This window comes from Dendropsophus ebraccatus, chromosome 14, assembly GCF_027789765.1.
Source record: "Dendropsophus ebraccatus isolate aDenEbr1 chromosome 14, aDenEbr1.pat, whole genome shotgun sequence".
In the NCBI taxonomy this organism is placed as follows: Eukaryota; Metazoa; Chordata; class Amphibia; order Anura; family Hylidae; genus Dendropsophus; species Dendropsophus ebraccatus.
The window spans coordinates 35682066-35709627 of NC_091467.1; the positions used below are offsets into that span (position 1 = coordinate 35682066).

At 43.8% G+C, this 27562-nt stretch overlaps 2 protein-coding genes across 4 annotated transcripts; both read right to left on the reverse strand.

Moving 5' to 3' along the window:
* Positions 1-31: 31 nt before the first annotated feature.
* NPEPL1 (aminopeptidase like 1) lies at positions 32-11815 on the reverse strand. The gene is made up of 12 exons (XM_069953072.1): positions 11601-11815; positions 9603-9788; positions 9028-9198; positions 8860-8949; positions 8618-8699; positions 8349-8491; positions 7492-7569; positions 5995-6095; positions 5280-5403; positions 2964-3140; positions 2515-2625; positions 32-545 (listed from the first exon to the last, which is right to left on the reverse strand). The coding sequence occupies exons 1-12, from the start codon at positions 11748-11750 to the stop codon at positions 393-395; spliced, it is 1566 nt and encodes a 521-aa protein (XP_069809173.1). The 5' UTR covers positions 11751-11815; the 3' UTR covers positions 32-392.
* A 3816-nt stretch (positions 11816-15631) lies between these two features.
* STX16 (syntaxin 16) lies at positions 15632-26208 on the reverse strand. Of its 3 annotated transcripts, XM_069952388.1 has the most exons (9): positions 25871-26208; positions 21108-21119; positions 20662-20769; positions 19698-19838; positions 19460-19622; positions 19181-19272; positions 18558-18701; positions 18400-18480; positions 15632-17839 (listed from the first exon to the last, which is right to left on the reverse strand). In XM_069952388.1, exons 1-9 carry the CDS (start codon positions 25994-25996, stop codon positions 17738-17740), a joined length of 969 nt encoding a protein of 322 aa, XP_069808489.1. In that variant the 5' UTR covers positions 25997-26208; the 3' UTR covers positions 15632-17737. The 3 variants fall into 3 exon arrangements, with proteins under 3 accessions (XP_069808489.1, XP_069808490.1, XP_069808491.1); XM_069952389.1 differs by lacking the exon at positions 21108-21119; XM_069952390.1 differs by lacking the exon at positions 21108-21119 and having other exon boundaries at positions 25916-26207.
* Positions 26209-27562: the final 1354 nt, after the last annotated feature.

Consider the following 27562-nt stretch of genomic DNA (forward strand, 5'->3'; position numbering starts at 1 on the left):
AATAACTGCAAGACAAAAATGACAATATAAAGAAGCTACTAAATCATGTGTATTAAAGGTGCACAAATAACATTAATACAGAGTGCAAAAGGCAAGTCACATATGCAGACAGTTTTAATAAAAACAGCAATTGTAGAAAGACAGACACTAGACTATCCCATGGTGAAGGAGCTGGCCGCATACATAGGCTGAACAGTGATTTCTAGAAAGGTGCTAATAGCCTGTGACGTCTGAGCCTTGTATAATCAATAGTATTAAGGGCAGAGGCCAACTCCTGCTGACATCAGATAGGAAAGTCCATTCACATCAACACAAACCAATAATAAGTGCCAGGAATACAAATGGTCAGATCAGAGACCGGCTTGATTCTTTAGTGGTCTTGGATAAGGTTGTCACACAAGACGTCTCCTTTTAGTATCTCTCTCAGGAGTCTCAACTACATCATCCGTACCCAGAGGAGACACCATGTTTAGTAAAGGGTCTTCTGAAGCACGGCCAAAGAGAGACAGGAGAAGGGCAACGCCAAAGCCGGTGGCTCTCTCACCCTGCAGACAGAAATAGTATCACAATAAGGGAAATACTTAATGCAGATGATCTAAAAGGAGACAATGCAATAATCACAAGTACCTTACAAGATGTTTCTTTTCAGGGAACAGGTGAGTGTTCAGCTGCACCAAACAGGTGTAAAAGCCAAACAGGAGACGGGTTTTTGCTGTCACTGGAGGAAAGTGACTGGATAACCCCTTTAAAAGGAGTACTCCAGGGAAATTTCATTTCTTTCAAATAAACTGGTTTCAGAAACGTATATAAATTTGTAAATTACTTTTTTTTTTTTTTTTTTTTTTTTTTAAACCTCCAGCTCTTATCTTGTATGTCCTGCAGGAAGTGGTGTATTATCTCCAGTCTGACATTCTTTTCTGCTGAGACAGGAACTGTCCAAAGCAGTAGCAAATCCCCATAGAAAATCTCTCCTGTCTCTGCAGGACATACAGCAGCTGATAAGTACTGGAAAACTTTCTGAAACTAGTTGATTTGAAAGAAAAATTAATTGCCAGAGTACCCATTTAAAAGAGTCGACTAACTTTTGGATAAGGTGTATGGGCAGCTTTAGAGTGAGTTCACATGCTGTTGAACTGATGCTGTATGAAGTATACACAGTAAAGTACATTTGGATTAGGTTTTAAATACCCCAAATTCACCCATTTGGAATGCAATGTCTTATATTTGCACCATAATCCACACGTAAGACACGCGAACTTGCTATGAAATATATATAATATATTCTTTTAAACCTCAGGAATACCTACTGTCAGCATGCTGGTTTAGGGGGCATTCATTCACGTGTTTACTGTGGATTTGATGCTATGTAAACTCTAAGACCCTATTCACCTCACATTGTGATATATCAGAATTAGGGATGAGCGAATTTACAGTACTGGCAAAGCACTTCACTAGGCTCAGCAGTCGACTGGCTTTGCATTCCGCTCTGTGCCACTCCGCTCCGGGTGCCTGGGAAGGCTGGATATCATTCTAAGAAACTTCTCTCTGGACGGCATCCAGCTTTTTCAGGCATCTGGAGCGGAGTGGCACAGAGCTGAATTCAAAGACAGACGACTGACAAAAAGTAAAGTGCTTTGCTACTACTGTCAGGCCCCCTTCACACGTCCGGAAAAACCATCCGGATTTCCTATCAGGAAATCCGGACGGATTTCCGGACCCATACACTTTAATTAGTCACGGACACCCTTCCGGATTTCTCCGGAAGGGTGTCCGTTCCGGAAAATAGATCCGGAAAAAATAGGACATTTCCTATTTTTATCCGGAATTCCGGCCCGGACGCTCCCATAGAGGTCTATGGGAGCGCCGGAATCACTGGCACTTTCCTGAAGTACATCAGGAAAGTGCCCGTGATTCCGGATAAGGGAGAGCCGGCCGGCCCCCGCAACCACTGGCACCCCTACCTCCCCACCGCACAGGCAGCGGCAGCACAGGCCTCCGACCCCCGGACAGCTTCCACCAACTCCGCCCCCTCCCCCCGGACCGGACAGCTTCCAACCCCCGCACCCCCCCCCCCCCCGGACCGGACAGCATGCACCAACCCCCCCCCTCCCCCCCCCCCCCCCCGGACAGCTTCCTCCCCTCCCACGGACAGTAAATCTGCATAAAACAAGTGGATTGTAGAATCTGCTGTATATTTTAATATTGCCAGAGATTTATTAAAGGGTTATTCAGCAAATAAAATGTAAACTTTGACCGGCATTAGTAAGGGGTAACAGGGCCTCCCTACTGCCACCAATGGCTGTGTAGGGAACTGTTGGAATACACCTTCTGCAAAAGATATGGAAGGCTGTAGTAGTTAAAATCCACAGCGTATGCCAAGATATACATATTTTTTCTGGTGAATACAAATCCAATTTTGAACATCCCCATTTACTTACAATCTACTGTAATTTCAGTGCAGATTTAACACCAAGACTTCAATTTGTGACCGTACACCTTGTATTATTCACTTACCGCGTGAACAGGGGAAGCTATATCGACGTGCACCCAGATTCCTGGCCAGTCAAAGCCGATGTGTGAAGCAATAAAGAGGCCAGCACAAGAACTCTGAGCATTCTCCCGGTCCTAGAAAGGTGACAAACATAAGTCCATACACCTGTATAGCATAAGTTTAAAGTATTGCTGTCTGCCATTGTGTAAGGATATGTTCACAAGGGCAAAAACTGAGCTCATGCATTACTACATTTCGTCTATCCACTGTAAGGCAAGTAAGTAAGATCCCTACGATACGTTATTGTACATAATATGCTACTAATGGATTCAGTTACTAAGTAGTGTCCTATGTATTTCAGGTCATAAGTAATCAAATGCAACTGTCTATAAACATAACTTGAGTAAACTGTGATAAGGAGCATGGCTGACAATGAAGTCCTGACTACTCTATATGATTTCCCTCCACTCACCGCCACAGAGTTCTTCATATCAGCCACAGCAGAGGAAAACTCATTGAAGTGCAGCTCTGGACAGTAAACCAGTGGGTGAACCAGGTCTCCACACTTGCGGCCCGCCTTCACGCAGGCCATCTCCCACTCCTCACTATTGGTCAGAACAGCAGCGTGGTACTTGCCGGTTGCAATGCCCTATAAAAAATTTTTTTTAGACATGTAGAAAAAAAAATATATATATATACAGAAGACCATAAAGAAAATGTTAGACTAGGTTTACACTGTGTTATGCAGTATCTGCAAATGTACACATCAGGGAAAGACTACGTGTAGAACATATGGATTATGATGGATGATACTTTGTGGCAGACCCCACTGCATACGTCCCCAATGGAAGCCAAAATGGCACACACTTGGCCTCTCTCTGGCATATATGGAGGTCAATAGATACAATTAATTTCTGTGTTAGGGTGTGTTTACGCAGACAGATTTTCCATTGCAATTATTGAAGCCAAAGCCAGGGACAGAATATAAACAGAGAACAAGTCATAAAAGGAAAGACTGAGATTTAGTCTCTTTTTTAACCCCTTCCCTTCAGTAATCCGCATGTATACATTCCTACTGCACATAACCCATGCAGTAGTAATGTATATATACGTTCCTGACTTCAGGGGCTGACTCATGTGTGCGGGACCGCTGCAGTGAGAGCGGTTCCGCACATATCAGTGTGTCAGGGGCCCGAGGTAATGAGAGGCAGCTGCGTCTCATTAACCCCTTAAACGCAGTGATCTATAGCGATTGCAGCGTTAAAAGGTACTCTGTGACAGAACAAGCTTCTGTCACTGAGTGATTGGGACCCCACAGCCGATAGATTGAACCAACAGGCGGGGGTAAGTCACTTACCTCTGTCCTGTCGGATCAGCCATCTGTGAATACAGTCGGCTCTCAGGAAGGCTCTATGCATAGATCGCCGATAACACTGATCTATGCTATGCTATGGCATAGCAAAGATTAGTACATGCAATCTATTGATTGCATGTGTTACAGTGAACAATAAAGTTTTTAAAAGTATTTAAAAAACAAACCCTTATAAATTCCCCTCCCAATAAAAGTTAATATAAAATAAATAAATCATATTACATATCGTAGCGTTCCCACGGACGGGGGGGGGGATCAATGGGTTGATGGGCACACCAGGATTGCTGATTTTAATAAATTATATATCAGAAAAAAGAAAAGAAAAAAAATGTAAAGTTATCAAAAGGTTTCTGTTACACCAATATGATAATAAAAACTAGAGATCATGGTGCAAAAAAAATGACACCCCAACCAGCCCTGTAGGTGGAAAAATAAAAGTGCTCTTAAGAGGGCAGGGAGGAACATTGCATTAATTTCAACTGGGCATCAAAGGGTTCTGTCTTGAAGGGGTTAAATCCATTCCTGGCTTTGTTTTCACCAATTGCAACCAAAAATGTATATGTGTGAACACATCATTAAAGAGTCACTGTCGTATTTTTTTTTTTTTTTGCAGAAATCAATAGTCCAGGCGATTTTAAGAAACTTTGTAATTGGGTTTATTAGCTAAATCTGCCATTATCTGCATGTAAAAAGCCTTTTCCCAGGTCCCCCCCTCCTTCCTCTTTTTCATCCACTCTGAAAAATCTGAAAATTGTGACTTGTTGCAGGAGACGTACCCTGTCTGTTCTAGGGAGAGGGGAGGGGGGAGGAGGAAGGAGGGAGTTAGCCGGCAGCAGAAAGCAGATAACAGAGGATTACAGGCACGGAGCTGGGTGACAGCTGTAATCCGAGCTCAGACAGGTCACTGGTGACTGTCACAGGAGATATCCCGTGAAGGATTTGTAGATTAACTCTTTGTTGTCCTGTTTTGGTCTTTTCTTTAGCTCTCTCCATAGGAGAACAATGAAGACAGGGGGGAGAGCTTCAAACTGCTTTTTCATGATAAAAATGCATTTTTCGGATAATAAACCCAATTACAAAGTTTCTTAAAATCGCCTGGACTATTGATTTCTGCAAAAAAAAAAAAAAAATTCACGACAGTGACACTTTAAGTGGATCCTGCGGTACACTGCTAAAAGGGGTTCTCCAAAATAAGAAAAAAAATACAGCTACTTTCTTGCAAAAAAAAGTTGTGCCAAACCTGTCCACAGGTTGTGTGTGGTATTATACCAATCCACACCCAAACTGAGGACAAGAGTGGTGCTGTTTTTAAAAGAAAGCAGACATGTTTTCATAAGCCTAGACAACCACTTTAATGCAATGTAAAACTTGCCTTATTAAACACAGAATATGAACACCAGACCAGTCATAACTTACCTGAGCACCTGTCAACGTCGCCATATCCAGAATGATATCTGCATTTAAATCCTTGCAGGCATAGGACACCCCATCGGCCAACACCAGCCTCCCCTCTGCATCAGTGTTGTTAATTTCAACCGTCCTAGGTAAAGAGGAAGACATTTCAGTGTTGGCACAAGCATAATATTCTGCCACTTATAGTGCCAATAAATAACAGCAGAAACTACACACTGAGCTCAGATCCTCACACTTATCAAGATCTCTGCTTGCTGCCATAAATGGAACCAAAATTCTGACCCCCACACTGGGGAAATATCATATGGCCGAAAAAAGATTTAGTTTAAAAAGAGATCGTCTTCGTGAAGCAGGTTATAAACACTCTACTCACCCACCAGATATATTTCTTGGCGTGCTTCAAATGGATCTCACAAAAAGTATGCTGTTTTATTTTTAATGAAATAATTGATTATAATTGTGAGACACCAACCTGCAATAGTACTAAGTCTTCCATTATTCCCAGAATGCCCTAGCCCAACCAGTGACTCTCTACCTGCTGCCAAACGACAACTCTCACCATACCCTGATAGCCATCGGTTGTTTCGCAACAGCTGGTGAGCCACAGCTTGGAGAACACCGCCACAGAGAGACATAAGTGAGATAACCTGTATTACTGCTATGGAGCAACAACTGAAAGCTGAACAAGAGTAGAGTAAAAACTAGCAGGTATCCTCACTTTCCGGAGTAAAGCAAGTGGATGTCATCTGGTCGAGTGGCATTTGGTCCAACAGAGTTCTCTGCCAGGCAGAACAAGGCGTGTAGGTTGTCCTTAAAACCCTGGAAGAGAAAGAGTGTAGAAGTGAGTCCTGTCTGCCACCATCACATCCATAACCTGCTAGTTACCACTATATGCCCCCTGCCTATCAAATGCATGGCGAGCCAATGCCAGATCTGTAGGGTCATAGCCACCTATGGATTCTGTTGATAAGCATTGTCCCATCTATTACAGGATATGATTTGTCAAACAATTGGAAAATATTCTATAGTATGTAATACTTTACAAGAAAAAAAATTGTTTAAAATAGAAACAGTTTTCCTAGGGATAGGTAAAGTAGAAATCTGATCAGTTAGGATCTGAGCAAGAGCCGGGAGAAGACAGCACTAATAGCATTCTCTCCCAGGTTCGTCCCACTTAACTGAGACAGACCATAATGCAAGTCTTCCCATTAGTTCTAGGGATCAGAGCACGGATTTAGCTGTTCCTTTCTCAGCCTTTTGCTTTCCTGCAGGTTGTGCAGGAAACCACAGGCGACCCCATTGTAACCAGATGGGTTTATTAAAGAATATTAAAGTGTCTTATTGATGTGATAGGAAGCAATGTATCGTATATGTATAGATTAGCTGGCCTTGTATGGCTATGTGTGTGAAACTCATTATAGTTGTGTGTGTGGGAACCCATATGTATACTCATTCCCTTTTGTAATGGTCAATATGTTTGTGTCAATCCGCTGTAAACCTCCCCAGTAGTGTCAACATTGGTTGTAGTTGTTCAGCTGTCAAAACTTTGTAGCTGTAGTTGTAAAACCAAGTGCTCATTTTGCTTGATAAACATGTATAAGGCCTGGGAAACTTCCATTCATGGTCATCAGTGGTCTACATAGACATTTCTGGAAGCACATCACCCCCCACCCAAACTTACTATTAAAGCTGGGGGTATGTAGCTTCTAGTCAGCCTCAGCTGGGACCATGGATGGAAGGTGCCCAGCACCCTGTCATCGAGCGAGATGGGTGTATATTAGACCATAATATACAATGGGGCTCCCCATTTCATTGTGGAAGGAACAACCATGCATCTGTACCATCTGTAACTGCAGCTAAGTATTGTTTTCTGTAATAAATCTCTTATTTTTCTATAATCTGTATGGTTATAGCCTTCTCAGACTATTATCAAAAGCAACCGGTTACACCCATTCACTTCAATGTAGCTGAGAAGTTATTCTGCATAGCAGATGGCCACAGCACCAATGTGCAGGGAAGGACTGTGCTAGGGACGCAGCATCATAAAGCTGTGTGATAGGAATACCCTGGTGATTATCGCTGCATGTTTTTAGAAGTACTACGCTTCTGTATGGAAGGATATTTAAGTACTTTTCTTTTTTTTTTTTTTTATTTACTGTCTCTCTAATCTGCACATAAGGCACAAATATGTTGTACATGGGAGTCCCGTTCTAACCTGTTTCACTGCAGCTTTAAACGCTCCGAGGACAGCGGCAGCTCCTCCACAATCTCTCTTCATACCTGGCATTGTGGTCTGTTAGTGTAAGAGAAATCCATTAGAGAACTATCCTTACAGTAGTATGTGATTGTAGGGCTCCTGCCACCTACAGCCATAACCAGGCTATATTCCGACACATGATGGAAGCCTGGGCAGACTGTTTAAACAATGTAAACTGATGAGTAGACAGTCTACAAATGCACCAGATTGAACATCTTAACCACCACTGATATGACGTTTTACAGCAGTCATTAAAAATACCTATTGTAGCCCGATGCCTTTTAACAGCGGGCCTAGAATAAGGTATTGTTGCGGAATGTGGTAGCTTGGCAGGCAGTATGACATCTGGGCCTGTTGTGTATCTGTAAGCTTTTAGAAATAAAATATAAGACAGCGCTCCATAGACACGCGTTGTGTCGCTGGCATAATTTTTTAAATAAATTTCATGATATTTTATATCACTATTACCCCTTGGACCTGCGCCTGTTTTACCCCTCTTGGAGTGGAGGAGGTTACTGCCAGTAAGCTTTTGTCTTCCTGGCAGTGTAAATTGGAAGATATTTATGCGACCTACTTGGTTGCTATGGGCAATGGTATCATTTTCACTTTAATAAATCTCTCGCCATGACTTTGTTTCTTTTACTATTAACAACAAATTTGCAATTGGCTGCTGACAAGGGAACCCATCAGACAGCATAATGGATTACTATGGGGTCAGAATACGCACAGCCATTACTTCCCCCTTATCTTACATGAGTTAAATATGACCACTGGAGTAACACTGGATGTTACAGAGGATAAATATGGAATCCTACCTTCCCCTTAATGCTGAGTCCTCCGGTATCGTACACAATACCCTTACCAACCCAGGCAATGGTTTGAGTGGCACCTTCTGGGGTATGGCTCAGGATGACCAGCGCAGGAGGATGTTCTGCTGCTTTGCCAACACCATATATTCCTATAAGACACATAGAAACGTTCAGTTACTGTGAGACACATTTAGTTCAGAGTATAAGAGGCCAACAAGGATCTGTCAAGATGTATAATGATAAAGCAACATGTAGTTTCCTGCATCTTGGCTCACCTCCAAACCCTCTCTCCTTCAGCTCCTCATCACGAATAACCTTTGGAGTTATGCCAAGCTCCTTCCCCACAGTGGCAATTTCCTGCAAAATAAGGGTCAGATATAGGCTTCAAGTTTATGACGACATCCTGGGCTAAACAATCACTTTGCGGAGTATTACCCAGCCCCTGGAACAGGACAGGCAGTGCCATGGAGCTTTGCTCCTGTACCATCTGCATCCTAGTATTTAGGATGCCACTTACCTCTATAAAGTGGTCTGTGTTCATCTCACTACAAGGAGTATCCACAATCCGTGCCGCCAGCCTCACCCCCTCAGTGGCACTCTCCAGGCACTAGTATGAGAGAATAAGATGAATATGGGAGGGCACAGACCTCTATGGAAGCTGAATAATCTAAGGGCATCATATTACCTTTAGGGTTGTAACTTCCATGGGTCCATTGTTTTGGCCAACGAGTAGAAACTCAACGATAATGCTCTTTTTCTCGGTTCGGCGGGAAGCACTGGAACGGCGAGTAAACAGTGGGAAGGCTCGAGCAATGGCACATGCACTGGCGAACACCTCTGATCGCTCACATACCATCTGTTGGGAGGTCACTATGTTACACGTTACCCATACACACAAGCAAATACTATATGGAGTGCAGCACAATGTTAGTGATAGAGATCTCCATAATGCCAGAATGACTTGGGGTTCAGGTTATGGGAGGGAACGTAATAGGAATGTGATCGGTAACTATAGGCTGTCAGGACATGCTGGGAGTTGTAGTTCCCCACAGCTGGAGTGCATATGGTTACAGACCACTGTGCTTGTATGTTGATTTTAGGTCACGGCATGCAGTCTCCAGGTTGTATAGCGTAATGTAATCTCCTGAGAACAGCGCTGCACCATCAACCTGATCCATGCAGCTCAGCACATCTCCACCTTTAACTCCAACATTTACTGAACACCAGCACATTCCCTGATGGCTCCGTGTCACGACTTACCAGGATACATCTCGCTGTTCCTGCTGGGAGGCAGCTTCGGATCAGACGTGTGATAAAGTGAGCAGCGGATGGGCTGTTATGGCGGCTGACACGGGAAGGCAGGGCAGCGACTGTGGCCAGGTTGAGGTACAGAGGACAGCTGTCTGTGGGGTTGGGACTTAAGGTGCCCAGAGCACTCTTCCATACCTGGATGGAGGATACAAAAACACAAATGCCTGTATGAGATAAAGCAGTAAAATCTAGGAAGACAGCAATGATGCTGAATACAGCAAGGCGGCTAACCAGGAACATCAGGACTAGGTTAATCAATCTTTAAATAAAAAAAAAAACAGGCTGCTAACTTCTGGAAACAGCACCACTCCTGTCCATGGGCTATTTGTGGTATTGCAGCTCAGGACTAATAAAGTGAACAGGTCTTAGCTGCAATACCAGACAATAGTGACGCTGTTTCTAAGTAGCTCAGAGCACAGCCAGGTGTGTCCAGGAGTGCCGTGAAACATTAAAGGGGACAATACTAACACCAGGCTGCTGCTCCTTCCCCAAAATCACTAAATTATGGCATATCCCTTTAAATCTAATTAGGGGGTAAGTGCCAATCATTTTATCTCGCACCTTCCAAGCTGGTACTATACTGTCTATAGACAGACGCCTATGGTGAAGTATAGGTTGGGGAGCACTGCTCTAGTATATAGCGCTCCATAGGACATGCTGGGAGTTGGCTTTTCCAATAGTATGGCAGCTACAGGTTGGGAACAACTGGTCTATGGTACATACAGCACTATAAGACATGCTGGATGTTGTAGTTCTGCAACAATCGTACAGCCACAGATTAGTGAATCTGCTCTATATTATGTACAGCTCTACAGGACATGATGGGAGTTGTAGTTCTACAACAGCTGGAGATGCCCACATATTGGGACACACTGCTCTAAGGCATCAGTAAGGGTTAAGCCCCTAATCAGGCATGTAGGGGGCGCCAGTGTGGAGCCAGTAATTACCTACTCTGCTTTATACTGATCTGTGATGTAGACCCTGGACTGTGCCGCGCTGGAGTGTAAAGTCCAACAGCAGTGACTGTGCCAGATCACAGCCCACAGAGAGGTGTGCTGGGCTTAGTAGTCCTACACCCTCTGTGATAGAGGGGGCAGAGTAGTTATGTGACATGGGGCTTTCACAGTCACCACTGGGACCATTCCTGTTCAATCCTATAACCTGCAGGAAAAAAAACAACTCCCAGCATGACCTGAAAGTGCTGGGAGTTGTAGTCCTGCAACAGCTGGAGAGCCGCAGATTACACAGGCAGGCAGGGCATGCTGGGAGTTGTAGCCCTGCGACAGCTGTAGAGCCGCATATTACACAGGCAGGGCATGCTGGGAGTTGTAGTCCTGCGACAGCTGGAGAGCCGCAGATTACACAGGCAGGCAGGGCATGCTGGGAGTTGTAGCCCTGCGACAGCTGTAGAGCCGCATATTACACAGGCAGGGCATGCTGGGAGTTGTAGTCCTGCAACAGCTGGAGAGCCGCAGATTACACAGGCAGGGCATGCTGGGAGTTGTAGTCCTGCGACAGCTAGAGCCACATATTACACAGGCAGGGCATGCTGGGAGTTGTAGTCCTGCGACAGCTAGAGCCACAGATTACACAGGCAGGGCATGCTGGGAGTTGTAGTCCTGCGACAGCTGTAGAGCCACATATTACACAGGTAGGGCATGCTGGGAGTTGTAGTCCTGCGACAGCTGGAGAGACGCAGATTACACAGGCAGGGCATGCTGGGAGTTGTAGTCCTGCAACAGCTGAAGAGACGCAGATTACACAGGCAGGCAGTGCATGCTGGGAGTTGTAGTTGTGTCAGGTGCTGCTGTGGAGCCCACACTATTACACAAGTGATGCCACTAGGTTAACCGCCTGTGCTGGGACTAGTAGTGCAGCACCCCAATAACCAGCGCACTGGGGAGCTATGGCAGCACAGAGTTTCCGGCCTGCAGGACGTCTCCTCACCTCCTCGGTGACCCTGGGCTGCAGCTTGCCCCTCACATCGCTCCACAGCACCCGGTGCAGGTTGGGCAGTTGCCCCAGGATCAGCACGGGCCTGCTCTGGGGGTCCGCGTCTCCGGCGCTGGACTTGAACTCCAGCCGAACATTTGCCATGTCAGAGCCGCGAGCCTCACAGCACCGCGCAAACCTCGCTGTCAATCTCTGTCCCGGTGTCTCGCATAGCAGCCAATCACGCTCTTGGAACCCGTGGACCCGCCTCCATCTATGTGGAGAGCTGTTCCTCATTGGCTATTTGGTAGCTCCGCCCCTTCTTCTCGACAAATGATAACAGAGACGTCGTGCTTTCCACGTTCACTCCTAATAACATTCCGCTCGATACAAAAACCTGTTCTCTCTAGTTCCTACCCTCTAAATAGACTTCCTGCAGGAAATCAGAGCGCAATGAAAAAAATATTCGAACATTAAAAATAAATCTGATGCATAGACAGGGCCGCCATCAGGAATTTCTGGGCCCCGTACACTCAAAGTGTCTGGGCCCCCCAGTCGTCCCCAAAAAAACAACTTTGAAAAACCATATGTAAATTACCCCATGTAGTCATGTGAGCGGCCCTCAGTGGCGAAGTAGTCATGGCTCACACAAAAATATCTTCTCTATTTACACCTGTAATTTCCCGAGTGCCAACGTCATTGCTGGGTAAAATAACAGATTAATGGTGCGTTCACACCTACAGGATCTGCAGCTGATTTTCTGCAGCAGATTTCATTTAAATAACTGAACACAGCATCAAATCTGCTGCAGATCCTGTAGGTGTGAACGCACCCTGACAAAATATCAGGGCTTACCATGAAGAGATGACCCCCATTAATATAACAACACACATACATCGTATACACAGCACATACTATATATATTACATACATCATATACACACAACACACACTGTATACATTACATACAGTCACAGTTTAAACAGATATATACACGTATGTACATTTTATATTTACATCCATACTACTAATACACAGGGCCAATTCTAGCTTTTCTGCTGCCTGAGGTTAAAATTAAAATGATGTTCTGCAGCAACTGAAGAGTGTATTATGATGTTCTGCTGCAACTGAAGTGTGTATGATGAGGTTCTGCAGCAGCTGAGGTGTATTATGATGTTCTACAGCAGCTTAGGTTTATGATGAAGTTCTGCAGCAGCTGAGGTGTATGATGAGGCTCTGCAGCAGCTGAGGTGTATGATGAGGTTCTGCAGCAGCTGAGGTGTATGATGAGGTTCTGCAGCAGCTGAGGTGTGTATTATGATGTTCTGCTGCAGTTCAGGTGTATTATGATGTTCTGCAGCAGCTGAGGTGTATGATGATGTTCTGCAGCAGCTGAGGTGTATGATGAGGTTCTGCAGCAGCTGAGGTGTGTATTATGATGTTCTGCAGCAGCTCAGGTGTATTATGATGTTCTGCAGTAGCTGAGGTGTATTATGATGTTCTGCAGCAGCTCAGGTGTATGATGATGTTATGCCGCAGCTGAGTTGTATTATGAAGGTAAGCAGACATCATACTACACCTCAGCTGCTGCAGAGCCTCATTATACACCTCAGCTGCTGCAGAACCTAATCATACACCTCAGCTGCTGCAGAACCTCATCATACACCTCAGCTGCTGCAGAACCTCATCATACACCTCAGCTGCTGCAGAACCTCATAATACACACATCTCAGCTGCTGCTGAACCTCATAATACACACATCTCAGCTGCTGCAGAACCTCATAATACACACATCTCAGCTGCTGCAGAACCTCATAATACACACCTCTCAGCTGCTGCAGAACTTCATAAGCCTTTCACTTTATAAAGAACCAAGCATCATCTTTTAGCTATAATTGTACAAGTTTTAGCATACAGCACAGAGGGGCTGAGGATACAGGTATCCAGTGCTGTGCTCACCATTACTATCTGGTGTGCACAGGGTGGTAGCCTAACCCCCACTCCAGGTGACCCCCCAACTCTCAAACAAACACACACACCTCACAAACCCACACACACACACAACTCACTAACACACACAACTCACTAACACACACACCTCACAAACCCACACACACACACACATTCTCTTCAGTGAAAGTCTGGGGCAGCATGAGGTGCAGTCATCTTCTTCTTCTCTCCTGCACACAGCCGGCCCGGGCCCCTCCCCCTCCTCTTGTCCCGACAGAGAACGCAGCCAGAGAAGGTACGGAGGTGGCTGGGGAGGGGCCCGGGGGGAGTGAGGAGGGGGCCCTGCTTGTGTCTTCTCTCAGCTCTGCTCGTGATAGATGCTGACAGACAGCAGGAGCAGTGTGTGTGTGTGTGCAGTACAGTTGTGAGGAGCTTCAGCGGGCCCCCTGAATTCTAGTTTGGGCCCGGGCCCCTTACAACTGTACTGCCAATACTGCTCTGATGGCGGCCCTGTGCATAGATATTGGGCTAGTATAGGTCCACGCTCACATTTTATATATTTGATATACCCTTATTACCGTGCATGTTACTCTATTTTAATATAGATTTCTGTATTACAGCGGTAAGAAACCACTTATAGGTTCTATGGGGAGTTCATCTGCAGAACAGCAAGTGCAGCTCTGGGGTATAATACAGGATTAGTAAAGGATAAGTAATGTATGTACACAGAGACCTTACCAGCAGAATTATGAGCACAGCTCTGGAGTATAATACAGGAGGTAACTCAGGTTCAGTACAGGATAAGTAATGTATGTACACAGAGACCTCACCAGCAGAATAGTGAGTGCAGCTCTGGGGTATAATACAGGATGTAATCCATGATCAGTACAGGATAAGTAATGTATGTACACAGAGACCCCACCAGCAGAATAGTGAGTACAGCTCTGGGGTATAATACAGGATGTAATCCACGATCAGTACAGGATAAGTAATGTATGTACACATAGACCCCACCAGCAGAATAGTGAGTGCAGCTCTGGGGTATAATACAGGAGATAACTCAGGATCAGTATAGGATAAGTAATGTATGTACACAGCGCACACACCAGCAGAATTTTGAGCGCAGCTCTGGAGTATAAGGCAGATTACTTATCCTGTACTGATCCTGAGTTATCTGCCTTATACTCCAGAGCTGCGCTCAAAATTCTGCTGGTGTGTGCGCTGTGTACATACATTACTTATCCTATACTGATCCTGAGTTATCTCCTGTATTATACCCCAGAGCTGCACTCACTATTCTGCTGGTGGGGTCTATGTGTACATACATTACTTATCCTGTACTGATCATGGATTACATCCTGTATTATACCCCAGAGCTGCACTCACTATTCTGCTGGTGAGGTCTCTGTGTACATACATTACTTATCCTGTACTGATCCTGAGTTATGTATGTACACAGTGACACCACCAGCAGAATAGTGAACACAGCTCTGGAGTATAAGAATTAGTACATAATAATGTAATGAATGTTTAAAGTGACTTAATTCTTTATGTATTTCATATCCCCATAACCGAATACATTCAGATAAGTATATTCCCTACTGGCTGCAGATTACTCCACCTTGTGTACATCTTTCCAGTGGCAGGCAGAGATATTGCGCTCCTTTCAGGAGTGTCAAACTCAGGCCCTCCAGGTGTTGCAAAACTACAATTACCATCATGCCTAGACAGCCAAAGGCTGTCCAGGCATGATGGAAATTGTGGTTTTGCAACACCTGGAGGGCCTGAGTTTGACACTTGTGTTCTAGAACAGGAATGGGGAACCTTCGGCCCTCTAACTGTTGCAAAACTACAATTCCCATCATGCTTTGACTGTCCAGGCATAGTGGAAATTGTAGTTTTGCAACAGCTGGAGGGCCCAAGGTTCCCCATCCCTGGTCTAGATCTTATTTGTCTATAAAGATATTTTTATGGCACATCCTAAACCACAGATATGTTAGCAGATTGCCTATGACTTCATCCTTATGAGACTGATGTCAGTGTGTACAGCGCTACAGAATAGGTTGATGTGGTAGCAGTAGAAAATTATCAAATAATAGACAATCACTCCAACAGTTTAATGACAAAAATAATAAAATAACCATGATGACAATAGAAGAGGCTCTGAGAATGATCCCACTGATATAACCGCGAGGATGGGGGGGCAAGCACTCTGCAGGGCTCTGTGCATTAGGGCCACTGCACCCGCCATGCATGGAGAATTCCCTCATCATGTATATTACATGGAACACACAGCGGCAGCTTTTCCAATTAAAATAGGTTTGTCCCCCCTACCCCACCAATACTTACAGTCTTATAAATTACAAATATACACAAATCTCATCATCAACCTTTATGGGTAAAGTCACAAACTGATCCGGAGACGGGAGTCACAATTTCTTTTTGGTTCATGTTTTGCAGCCACAAAGAGCAGATGTAAAAACAACATGTAATGCATGAATGTTCCTAACGTAAGAACACTGGCATGAAGGAGGCGTGGCGCCCACCGGGGTCTGTGCTTTTCCTGCCCATCATAAATAATAATACAGCTCTCTCTTAATATAACACTATTTACAATGGGTCCTTGTCTCCACTAGTCTAGAATCTAACCTCTATAGTGGCAGGCAGGAGACAGGTGACCACACTGACAGCTACCTGGGCAACAAATCAGTGTCAAATAGCAAATTGCCCTGTCACACCCAGCAATCTGGGGCTAGAAAGGGGGGGGGGGGGGTCGAGGTTTAAAGAAAAGTGTAATGAAAAATTCTTTACAATTTTCTCTCTTTGTATTTTAATTAATATCTCTGCTTACTGTCAATGAGTGGTAACACTATTGTAAACTATAATGGATTAGTGGCTGAGAAGAATTGCATGGTTGTGACTACTTTTGCGCAGGTCCAACGGTGTATAGCATGCACTTAGGCTCATCACCATACGTATCTGATACATGCTCTTTTGTTAAAGGGGTCAGTCTAGGGTTACATACCAGGCTCTGCATAGTGTGAACAGGACTAGGCGAGGACAAGTTTATAAGCTGAAAAAGTTAACAGAAAGCAAAGATCCTGAAAATGATGAACTGAAGGTATATTATCTTTTTAGGGGCTACGCCTTATCTACACAAACCTGGAATCTGTCAAGTAGGCCTTCTTCAAGGCTATTAGTTTCTGCAAATAGTACAGTTATAAAAAGGTCAAGTGATGGTCAGACCACGAGGGGAGTGGCGGTGCAGAACGTCACTGGAGCCCACAAACTTCTCATTATGCCGCATGATCCAACAGCATCCATGACATTTTCATAACAGGAGAAGTCTGTCTGTCTGTGGGACACTTTAGGCATCCTGTAGAATTCTCGTAGTGATGGCAGCCATATTGTGAGCCTAACCGTCATCACAAGATACATTACGGATCAATCATTCTAATCCCACAGTCTCCTCTAAAGTAGCCATACACAAAAGTTAACCCACTCTTCCGATTGTTGTGAGACAGGCCAAATATCCTATGTGTATGAGGGTGCCCCAATTCCTCCCAACCACATTATGTTGGGGAGAGGGGGATTGGGCATGTTGAATGTGCCTGATCCTTCTGTTTCCAAGGAAGAGTCTGGCAGCAGCTTATTTCTCTCTCACCACTGAGAACACATGCATGCTCATCTAAACCAAGCATGCATACGTAAGGGGTGGAATAGTGTTCGACTAACAGCTATGGGTGTATGGCTCGAAAAGGTGTCACTGCTTCACCTGATATAAAGAATCCTTCCTAACAAGTCACTTATATCTATCCCCCCTACAGGTCCAGCTATGCATTGCACCCACAAATGCCAAATAAATTCTTCCATCTGCTCCTGAACTCATGTTAAGCTATAGTGTTTCTTTCACGTAGACAGTGCAAAACATCAGCCCGACCACGGCTTTGGTCCATTATACGCACACCCCAGAAATGATGATAAATCACAGCAACCAAGTAAAACGTCCACATAAGAGACAGAAACCGGGCTTCTTCAGTGTTAAAAATTACTTCAGCTCCTCAGCAGGAAAAAAAAATAATCAAAAATGACGATTCTGATGAACACATGGGAAGGCACGAGGGAAAAATGACCCTCTGAATTCACAGGAGCATCCGCACCAAACAGTCCAAACTAATGGAAGTGAACCCATGATGACCTACTTAAGACTTCACACCAATGAGCACGACGATCAGAACAATCACAAGGATAAACAGGATTAAAATGACCAGCATCTTGCGGTTCTTCTTCTGGTACTGCTCCGCCTACAACACAAGACAACATGGCGTGAAAGGTAGAACAAAGACTCTACAGCCATTGAGTGGAAGCCGGACAAGAACATACAGTGGACTTCTAACACAACATCTTCTGCCATCCCTGTATAGGTAGTTAATTCCAGCCCCCATACTATTTATACCACAACAATGGCGTAGCTCCATCAGCAACTGTCTGCTCTAATATAAAGCCATTCATCCCCACTATGCAGGTCAGCTATGTAGCATAACTCTGACCTCACAGTTTAACAACTTAGATGCCGCAGCACCTAAATGGTTTGTCAGTGGGAGGGGTCACCTGTGTCTGTCACCCTCAGTGTTGCCATATCTATAAGTCCCAGCTTGACAGAAATAATACATTGCAAAAGATAGTATTGCATTGTATTATAAAGCCAACTGCAGCCTCTAGTTCATAGGTGTCAAACTACAATTCCCATCATGATGGGAATTGTAGTTTTATAACAGTTGGAGGGCCTGAGTTTGACACCTGTGCTCGAGTCCCTTAGTGGCATGAAATATGCAAAAGAAACACCACCTATATACCCACTCACCTTCTGCAATTGTTTCAACCCCTCCTCAGTTTTAACACAGGACTGCTCCACATTATAGTCGATCCTGTCGAGAACGGTGCCCTAAAACAACACAGAGCAATGCTTAATAGAAGAGAGGAGGAGGCAGTCATAAAACAGCAGGAAGGATGGTCAGGTACCTGTTCCACCACCATGGTTGCCAGTTCCCGGAAGATCTCATTCAAGTCGGAGATGGACTGTACAATCTGACGGATCTCTCGTTCTCGCTCCTCCACCATGAGTGTGTTCTGCTGCACTAGAGCCAGCTGGTCATCAGAGAACCCCTGGCAGTGAAAAGAGGAGGGGTCATTTACATATGTGGTGCTATGTTTTTCTTTACTACACCTAAACTTAATTCAGGTGAATTCACCTTTATAAAGGGGTTAACCAGCATCAAAAAAACTAATGGCCTAACGACTATAAATACTAAATTGTTTTCTGACAGCCTTGTGGAACAGATGTTAGGCCGCATTCAAACGTTTCATGTTCCCCATGGAACACAGACCAAGCACCCCTAACCAGTCGGCTGTTATAATGTGTTATGCCCTTTTACAGTAGGGTTTGGAGGAGAAAGTGGTAGTTGGATTCCAACATATGTGATTCTTGTGTTCTTAAGGGTCACATACACAGAAAGACACAGGTACTAACAATGGCTTATTCTCCTTTCTCTATATAGAATACATGCATGTTCAGCTAAATGGAGAATGCACGCATGCATGCACACTTAGTGAGGTTGGAAGCTAATGTGTACAGCCAGCCTTACCCTATCATATAATGTATTGTCTTCTCCATCATCCATAAGGGGAACAGAGGTGTCAAAGAAATGCTTTGATCTTTCTTCTCGGTTCTTTATTCCTAAGAGAATAGAAAAGGAAGTTAGACTGGAATCACATTCACACCATTGCTGTACTTCTGTACATCCATGGTTTCCAACATGTAGCTCTACAGCTATTGCAGAACGACAACTCCCATAATCACGTGAGCTCATGTTCTTTAACAGCTGGAGAGCCACAGGTTCAGGAACAAGAAACTAAGCTCTTACTTTTGAGATAGTCGGACTGGGCATGCCTGAAGTTTGTGGAAAGGTCCTGAAGAGACTGTGCCAGCGAGGAGACCACGTTACGTAACACTCTCTCCTCTTGCTCTGTGCAGTTCCGTGCGCGGCTCTGTAAGGCCTGCACTGCCCTCTGACACCGGTGGAACATCTACAAGACGACACACCCCATTATAGCAGGGTGACGGGTGATAGTATTCCTGTGTGTGATAACACAGCACATTACCTGAGTGACCTCCTGGGTGGTGATCTCGATGGCGTGCTCCTCTTCTGTGCTGTCATCTAACGTTGGTCGGTTTAGGTGCTTATCATGTAAGCTGGCCAGTTCCTTCATCTTCTGCTTAATACGTGTGACATCATACTGGATCTGCAATGCAAAGTATGACATGATACGTTAAGCTTACAGGTAAATGAACATACATTGAACACAATATGTAACCCCTTACGGTAAACGTACAGAACTGGGATGGTGCAGGATCTGGGCACACCATGGGTGTCGACTGTACATTTCAAGGGCCAGGATCAAACATATCTCAGCTCCTGGCCTTATAACCACTCAGTGGCTCAGGGGGCTCCTTCTGTCTGACGAAATGGTGCTCCTGATGGGTTCCTATGGCAGCTGGATGCCTAAAGATGACCTCTGGGTCTGCCTTCTATGCCCACCTATTACAGCTTAATACGATACCTGTCTGTTTTAAGCTGCCTATATATAAAACCTTAACAGACCAATCAATTGATCTGTGGGATTGTTCACATGTGCTATCCAAAAAGAGCACCACACCTGTCCTCAAACTGTGCACAGGGGGAGCAGTGTTTTAGGAAGAAAGCAGCAATGTTTTTGTAATACAGTAAAATCCCTTCAGTTGCATGTCTGTTCAGGGGGGTTGGACCTTTGTGTGAGGAAAAAAAAACTAGTTGTGACCACTACAGATGTATATATGTGAATGAACCCGGAGTTCTATTCGGCACTGTGTCGATATAAATATTACTGATGTCATTGCTGCTCTAGCATTTATACATCTCTTAGTATTATGGCAACAGATGTAACTACTTCGAACCCAAGGAGAGCTGGGTGTACCTAAAAATGAGTAGTCAGGAATTTAATTCTATTAGAAATTTTATTATTTTATGGAAAATCTTGGTACATTTTTGGGGGACATTCTTCTTTATGTCTCAATGCTGTATCTTACTTCTTGCACTCCATCCACCCATTTAGGAGACAGTCGTCTGGTGACTCCTATGGCGGCTTCTGGATCCAGACTAATGTCTGACACCAGGGCCATACGATCATCCGCCAGCTGTAAGACAGGAGAATAAGGTCAGGTATAGAGGGTAATACAAAGCACATTTACGTCCAATAAAGTTGCTTGATACATGAGGTAGGACACTATTCACACTGAAACTGGGTACCGTTGCACTATTTGAACCAGCATACAATAATCATTTTTAACAGCATAACAATAATAAAAAAATAAAAAATTCTTGGACAGTTTGGCGTCTGCATCCTATTTAAAGACCTATGTGTCTCCATGGTTACAGACTACAAAGAGACCTTGTGTAGTCAAGATTTAAAAATCACAATAAGAAATCAAACATCCAAAAGGTGTGACAGGATTATGGTGGGGGTGCACTGTACCTCATCGAGCTCCTGGTGGGACATCGGCAGGCGCAGGCAGATGGGCGAGAAAAGGAGACAGACACAGATCATCGGTGTGGATTAATGGTGATCACCAATGCTACTGATTCGTTAGGTAGAAACCTATGATTTTCATGCAGAATGATTAGAGAGCCCCCCGCCCCATCCCCACTAATTTAGGAAAAGTTAAGTGATAACTAACATTCCCTTTACAATTGGTCGCCCATCTTTTCTTGGGTCCTGAAGGGCACACAGGCTTTTCCGATTGCTTATAAATCATCAACATAGTCTCTAGCTCTTAACAACCCTGAAAGCAAATATGGTCTAAGTCCCAAACTCCATAATCGGAGCTGAAGCCACGACCTCAAGGTTGTAGGTAGGGGAACACTGCTAACCACTGGGCCGCTCTGCCATTCAGGAGCCTGACACAGATGTGTGTCTACTAGTTATCACCCAACTTTCCAAGAACTGAGCTGACTAGAGAATATTTACAGTACTTGTATTTGCTGAAGACTGGCTGCATTATGATTCTGATACAAGTTATGCCCTGTCTGATCGCTTAGATCCTTCCTAATCACAAGAATAGAGGGCAATTGTACCTACAGTGAATGGAGTATCAGCAGCATTAATGCTCTGCTTCCTGTCTATAAACATAGCAAGGTTCTGCACTTGTCAGAGTCCAGGAGTCCCATTAAGAATGAATGCAGCAGGGGTCAAGCATGTGTTCTGCCACTCCATTTACTCAGAAGGAAACCACCTTTATTTAGGATGCTTTAAAATACTAATCTGCTTTATAACTACAATGGGTCAGATCCCAGCTGCTGGACCTGTATACAGTGACCCCACAAGCAGCGAATGCAGCTCACTATGTATGTACACAGTGGTCAGGGGTGCCACCTATTGTGTACAGCCCTATCTTCTCTAGTGCGGGAAGCAGGGTAATACTAGGATGATGGGATCCAGCTCTATACTGACTACTGCTCTATGACACGTTACAGTGAGAATACCTCAGAGGACACAGCAAAACGAAGCAAGAAACAGAAATGCAGGAGTCAGTATATGGAATCACAGCATGACATGTATGTACACACATCTACAATGACTAGGAGGGAACACGTCAGCAGCAGATGGAAGAATAAAGGGAAAAAGCAACAGTGACAGGAGACAACACCACACACCGGGGGAGCAGCCACCATCTACACAGCCTGATAGGGACATGATGGACATAGAAAGGATAGGCAGGGACCATGTACAGAGTCTCAGGGAAACTGCACATGTATGTAATATCACACAGACAGAATATCAGATGTAATATCACACAGACAGAATATCAGATGTAATATATCACACAGACATATGACATGTTGCAGCCACACATAAAACCTAGCACACACATAACAACAGCCATACCATAACGTATATAATCCATACCACCAAGCTAGTGCTATATATTATACAGGAGATATATACAGTATGCTATATCTGACAGCTCCCATATACAGGTGATATATACAGTGGTACATTGGTTTAAGAGTAACTTGGATTAAGAGCGTTTTGGTTTAAGAGCTCACAGTTTTTCAAAATTAAGACTTGGTTTAAGAGCATTGCTTTGGTGTAAGAGCTCCCTGTACTGGGTGGGAGGGCGAGTGGGGGGAGGGGCATGGTCTGCATAGCGGGGTCTACAGCACTGTACTCTGACTCAGGAAGTCTCCCTCACCTTCCAAATCATAGCAGATCCACTTCAGGCTGGGGCTCACATCAGGGGACAGGACTGTGGGGGTGATCTCTGCATAGATGTAACCCCTCTCTCTCTCTCCGGACAGAGTGTGCTGCATGTATGTGCCCACATACTGTATATCCTGCTCATTTCTTCATGCTCCCTGCAGTCTCTGTCAGCCCTTGTGTTTCCCATTCTCTCCATTACTGTACAGTAACTTATAATATCACATATATTTAGCTGTTTCTGAATGTTTGTTTCATCTGTTTTACATGTTATTCAGAATGATAAATCATTAATTTTGGGTGTGGAACGAATTGTCTGCATTTCAGTGTTTTTTTATGGGAAAATTTGCTTTGGTTTAAGAGTGGATTTGGATTACAAGCACGGCCCCGGAACGAATTATGCTCGTAATCCAAAGGCACCACTGTATATTATATACAGTATATCAGATGGCAGCTGCTGTATGAAGGGGATATATAAGTTATACAAAGCATATCAGACGACAGCTCCTACATACAGGTAATATATATTATATACAATATATCAGATGACAGCTCCTGTATACAGGTAATATATATATATATTATACACATTATATCAGATGACAGCTCCTGTATACAGGTGATATATTATATACAGTATATCAGATTACAGCCCCTGTATACAGGTGATATTATGCACAGTATATAGGATGACAGCTCCTGTATACAGGTGATATATATACAGTATATCAGATGACAGCTCCTGTATACAAGTGATATACTGTGTGTATATATATCACTTGTATACAGGAGCTGTCATCTCATATACTGTATATAGGATCTGTCATCTCATATACTGTATATAATATATATCATCTGTATATAGGAGCTGTCATCTCATATACTGTATATAATATATCACCTTTATACATAAGCTGTCTTCTTATATACTATATATCACTTGTATACAGGAGCTGTCATCTGATATACTGTATATATATCACCTGCATAGAGGATCTGTCATCTCATATACTGTATATAATATATATCATCTGTATATAGGAGCTGTCATCTCATATACTGTATATAATATATCACCTTTATACAGGAGCTGTCATCTCATATACTGTATACAAGTATATATCACCTGTATACAGGATCTGTCATCTCATATACTGTATATAATATATCACCTTTATACAGGAGCTGTCTTCTCATATATATATATGAGAAGACAGCTCCTGTATAAAAGGTGATATATTATATACAGTATATGAGATGACAGATCCTGTATACAGGTGATATATACTTGTATACAGTACATGAGATGACAGCCCCTGTATACAGGTGATATATATATACAGTACATGAGATGACAGCTCCTGTATACAGGTGATATATATACAGTATATGAGATGACAGCCCCTGTATACAGGTGATATATATACAGTACATGAGATGACAGCTCCTGTATACAGGTGATATATATATATATATATATATATATATATATATATATATATATATATACACACAGTATATGAGATGACAGCTCCTGTATACAGGTGATATATATTATATACAGTATATAGGATGACAGCCCCTGTATACAGGTGATATACAGTACATGACATGACAGCCCCTGTATACAGGTGATATATATACAGTATATTAGATGACAGCCCCTGTATACAGGTGATATATATACAGTACATGAGATGACAGCTCCTGTATACAGGTGATATATATACAGTATATGAGATGACAGCTCCTGTATACAGGTGATATATTAAATACAGTATATAGGATGACAGCCCCTGTATACAGGTGATATATATACAGTACATGAGATGACAGCTCCTGTATACAGGTGATATACAGTATATGAGATGACAGCTCCTGTATACAGGTGATATATTATATACAGTATATAGGATGACAGCCCCTGTATACAGGTGATATATATACAGTACATGACATGACAGCCCCTGTATACAGGTGATATATATACAGTATATGAGATGACAGCTCCTGTATACAGGTGATATATATACAGTATATGAGATGACAGCTCCTGTATACAGGTGATATATTATATACAGTATATGAGATGACAGCTCCTGTATACAGGTGATATATTATATACAGTATATGAGATGACAGCTCCTGTATACAGGTGATATATTATATACAGTATATAGGATGACAGCCCCTGTATACAGGTGATATATATACAGTACATGAGATGACAGCTCGGGTATACAGGTGATATATTATATACAGTATATAGGATGACAGCCCCTGTATACAGGTGATATATATACAGTACATGACATGACAGCCCCTGTATACAGGTGATATATATACAGTATATGAGATGACAGCTCCTGTATACAGGTGATATATATACAGTATATGAGATGACAGCTCCTGTATACAGGTGATATATTATATACAGTATATGAGATGACAGCTCCTGTATACAGGTGATATATTATATACAGTATATGAGATGACAGCTCCTGTATACAGGTGATATATTATATACAGTATATAGGATGACAGCCCCTGTATACAGGTGATATATATACAGTACATGAGATGACAGCTCGGGTATACAGGTGATATATTATATACAGTATATAGGATGACAGCCCCTGTATACAGGTGATATATATACAGTACATGAGATGACAGCTCCTGTATACAGGTGATATATATACAGTATATGAGATGACAGCTCCTGTGTACAGGTGATATATATACAGTATATGAGATGACAGCTCCTGTGTACAGGTGATATATTATATACAGTATATAGGATGACAGCCCCTGTATACAGGTGATATATATACAGTACATGAGATGACAGCTCGGGTATACAGGTGATATATTATATACAGTATGAGATGGCAGCTGTCTTATATACAGAACATATCACACAGGGGACGGGGTCACAGCAGTTGTATATCGCGCGCACACACGTCACACACAGCACATGACGTCACGCAGGCTCCCCCAGTCTCCATAAGATGCGGGCACACCCCGGGCCGGAGACTCACCGCTCCGCGGCTCTGTGCACTCCCCGGGCGGCTGGGGTTACTCACTTGCTCGGCCAGTATGTGCCGGTTATGGGCGGCATTGTTCCGCAATAATAAGAAGGCGTCGGTCAGGCGGCGAGTGGCCATGTTCCTAGCCGGCCCGAGACACCACTAACCGTCCCGGCCCCGCCCGGTACCGCCGCTCACACAGCCCGGCCACACGGCCTGCTACACCCGCCGCCGGACACCACGGCACCGATAGCCCGCATCCCAGTACTTCCGCCAGGAACCCGAACCGGAAAAATACGCCGCCACTTCCGCCAGAACCGGCGTGTCTCCCAGAATGATGTCCCCCCCAAACTTCCGTCAGTCTCGAAAATTTATCGTTGCGATTGGCTACATTTCAGGCGCCATATTACTGTAGTCCAGAGTCCTTTCAACCACTTTTTAATGGGCAACAACAAGATGGCGGCGGCTCCTTATTCCTGACAGCTCCTCACGTGGACATTTAAATAGATACAGTTTGACCTCTGGTAATTAGAACGTTAGCCCACACAGTTTGTTCGTGATTTGCTGGTGAGTTATAGGTAGAATGTGATCATGTGATACTCCCAGTCAGTCCTGGAGCTTGTAGTTCAGCCATAACAATTAAGTCTTAGTGATTGATAACATTTCAGCTTTTTACCAGTGTTATATTTTAGGCTATCCTGTGAATAACAGTGATAACTCTAATTCTTGCAATAGCCCCTTTAAGCATCAGATCTTAGGAGCACAGGGTCATAATGGCCACCTCTCACAGGAACATGTTTCTTAGAAATTTTACTGGTATACCCAATGACGAGAGGCCAGGTGCAAAGTCTATAATCAGAGGAAACTCTTATATGTGTACCACAGAATTTTCTCTATTGTAATTAACAATGCATGCAATGCCCTGTAGGTGGCAGCACTAGGTAGTGTATTCCTTTAATCCTGGATTATCCTTTGGGATATTCTAATCATTTATTTTTCTGCAACATGGCCTAGGAAGGTGTCTTGTTGTGGCTCCCTCCAGCACTGTGTAGATCTACTCTGCGGCATGTACCGGCCATGGCTGCAGCAGTAGCTGCTCAAATCAGAAAAGGAAGCTTTATTCTGCTGTGCGAGGCCGGGAGAGGGACGGAAACTATCATCCCAGTGTGTGTGTGTGTGTGTGCGTGCGTGTGTGTGTGTGTGTGTGTGTGTGTGTGTGTGTGTGTGTGTGTGTGTTCAGGGACAACTGTGGAGTCCAGAACCAATGGGGGAGATTTATCAAACATGGTGTAAAGTGAAACTGGCTCAGTTGTCCCTAGCAACCAATCAGATTCCAGCTTTCATTTTCCAAAGAGTCTGTGAGGAATGAAAGGTGGAATCTGATTGGTTGCTAGGGGCAACTGAGCCAGTTTCATTTTACACCATGTTTGATAAATCTCCCCCAATCTGTCTTATAGAAATCAGCAAGAGAAGTGGGAAACTTTCATACCATAGCATTGGGCTTAACTAAAGGCATGTAGGGGTAGGCTTTTTTTCTCTATACCATCCAGAAACACAGGAGCCTAAAAGTCTTTACACAGGTCACATAATTGGCCCATGTAAAAGGGCAAGTGATGGGATTTTTTGTTTTAAATCCTTGTTATCGGCGGCACATTGCCCTGTGTAAACAAGCCTAGACCTGATGAAGACCCACACGTCAAGGTC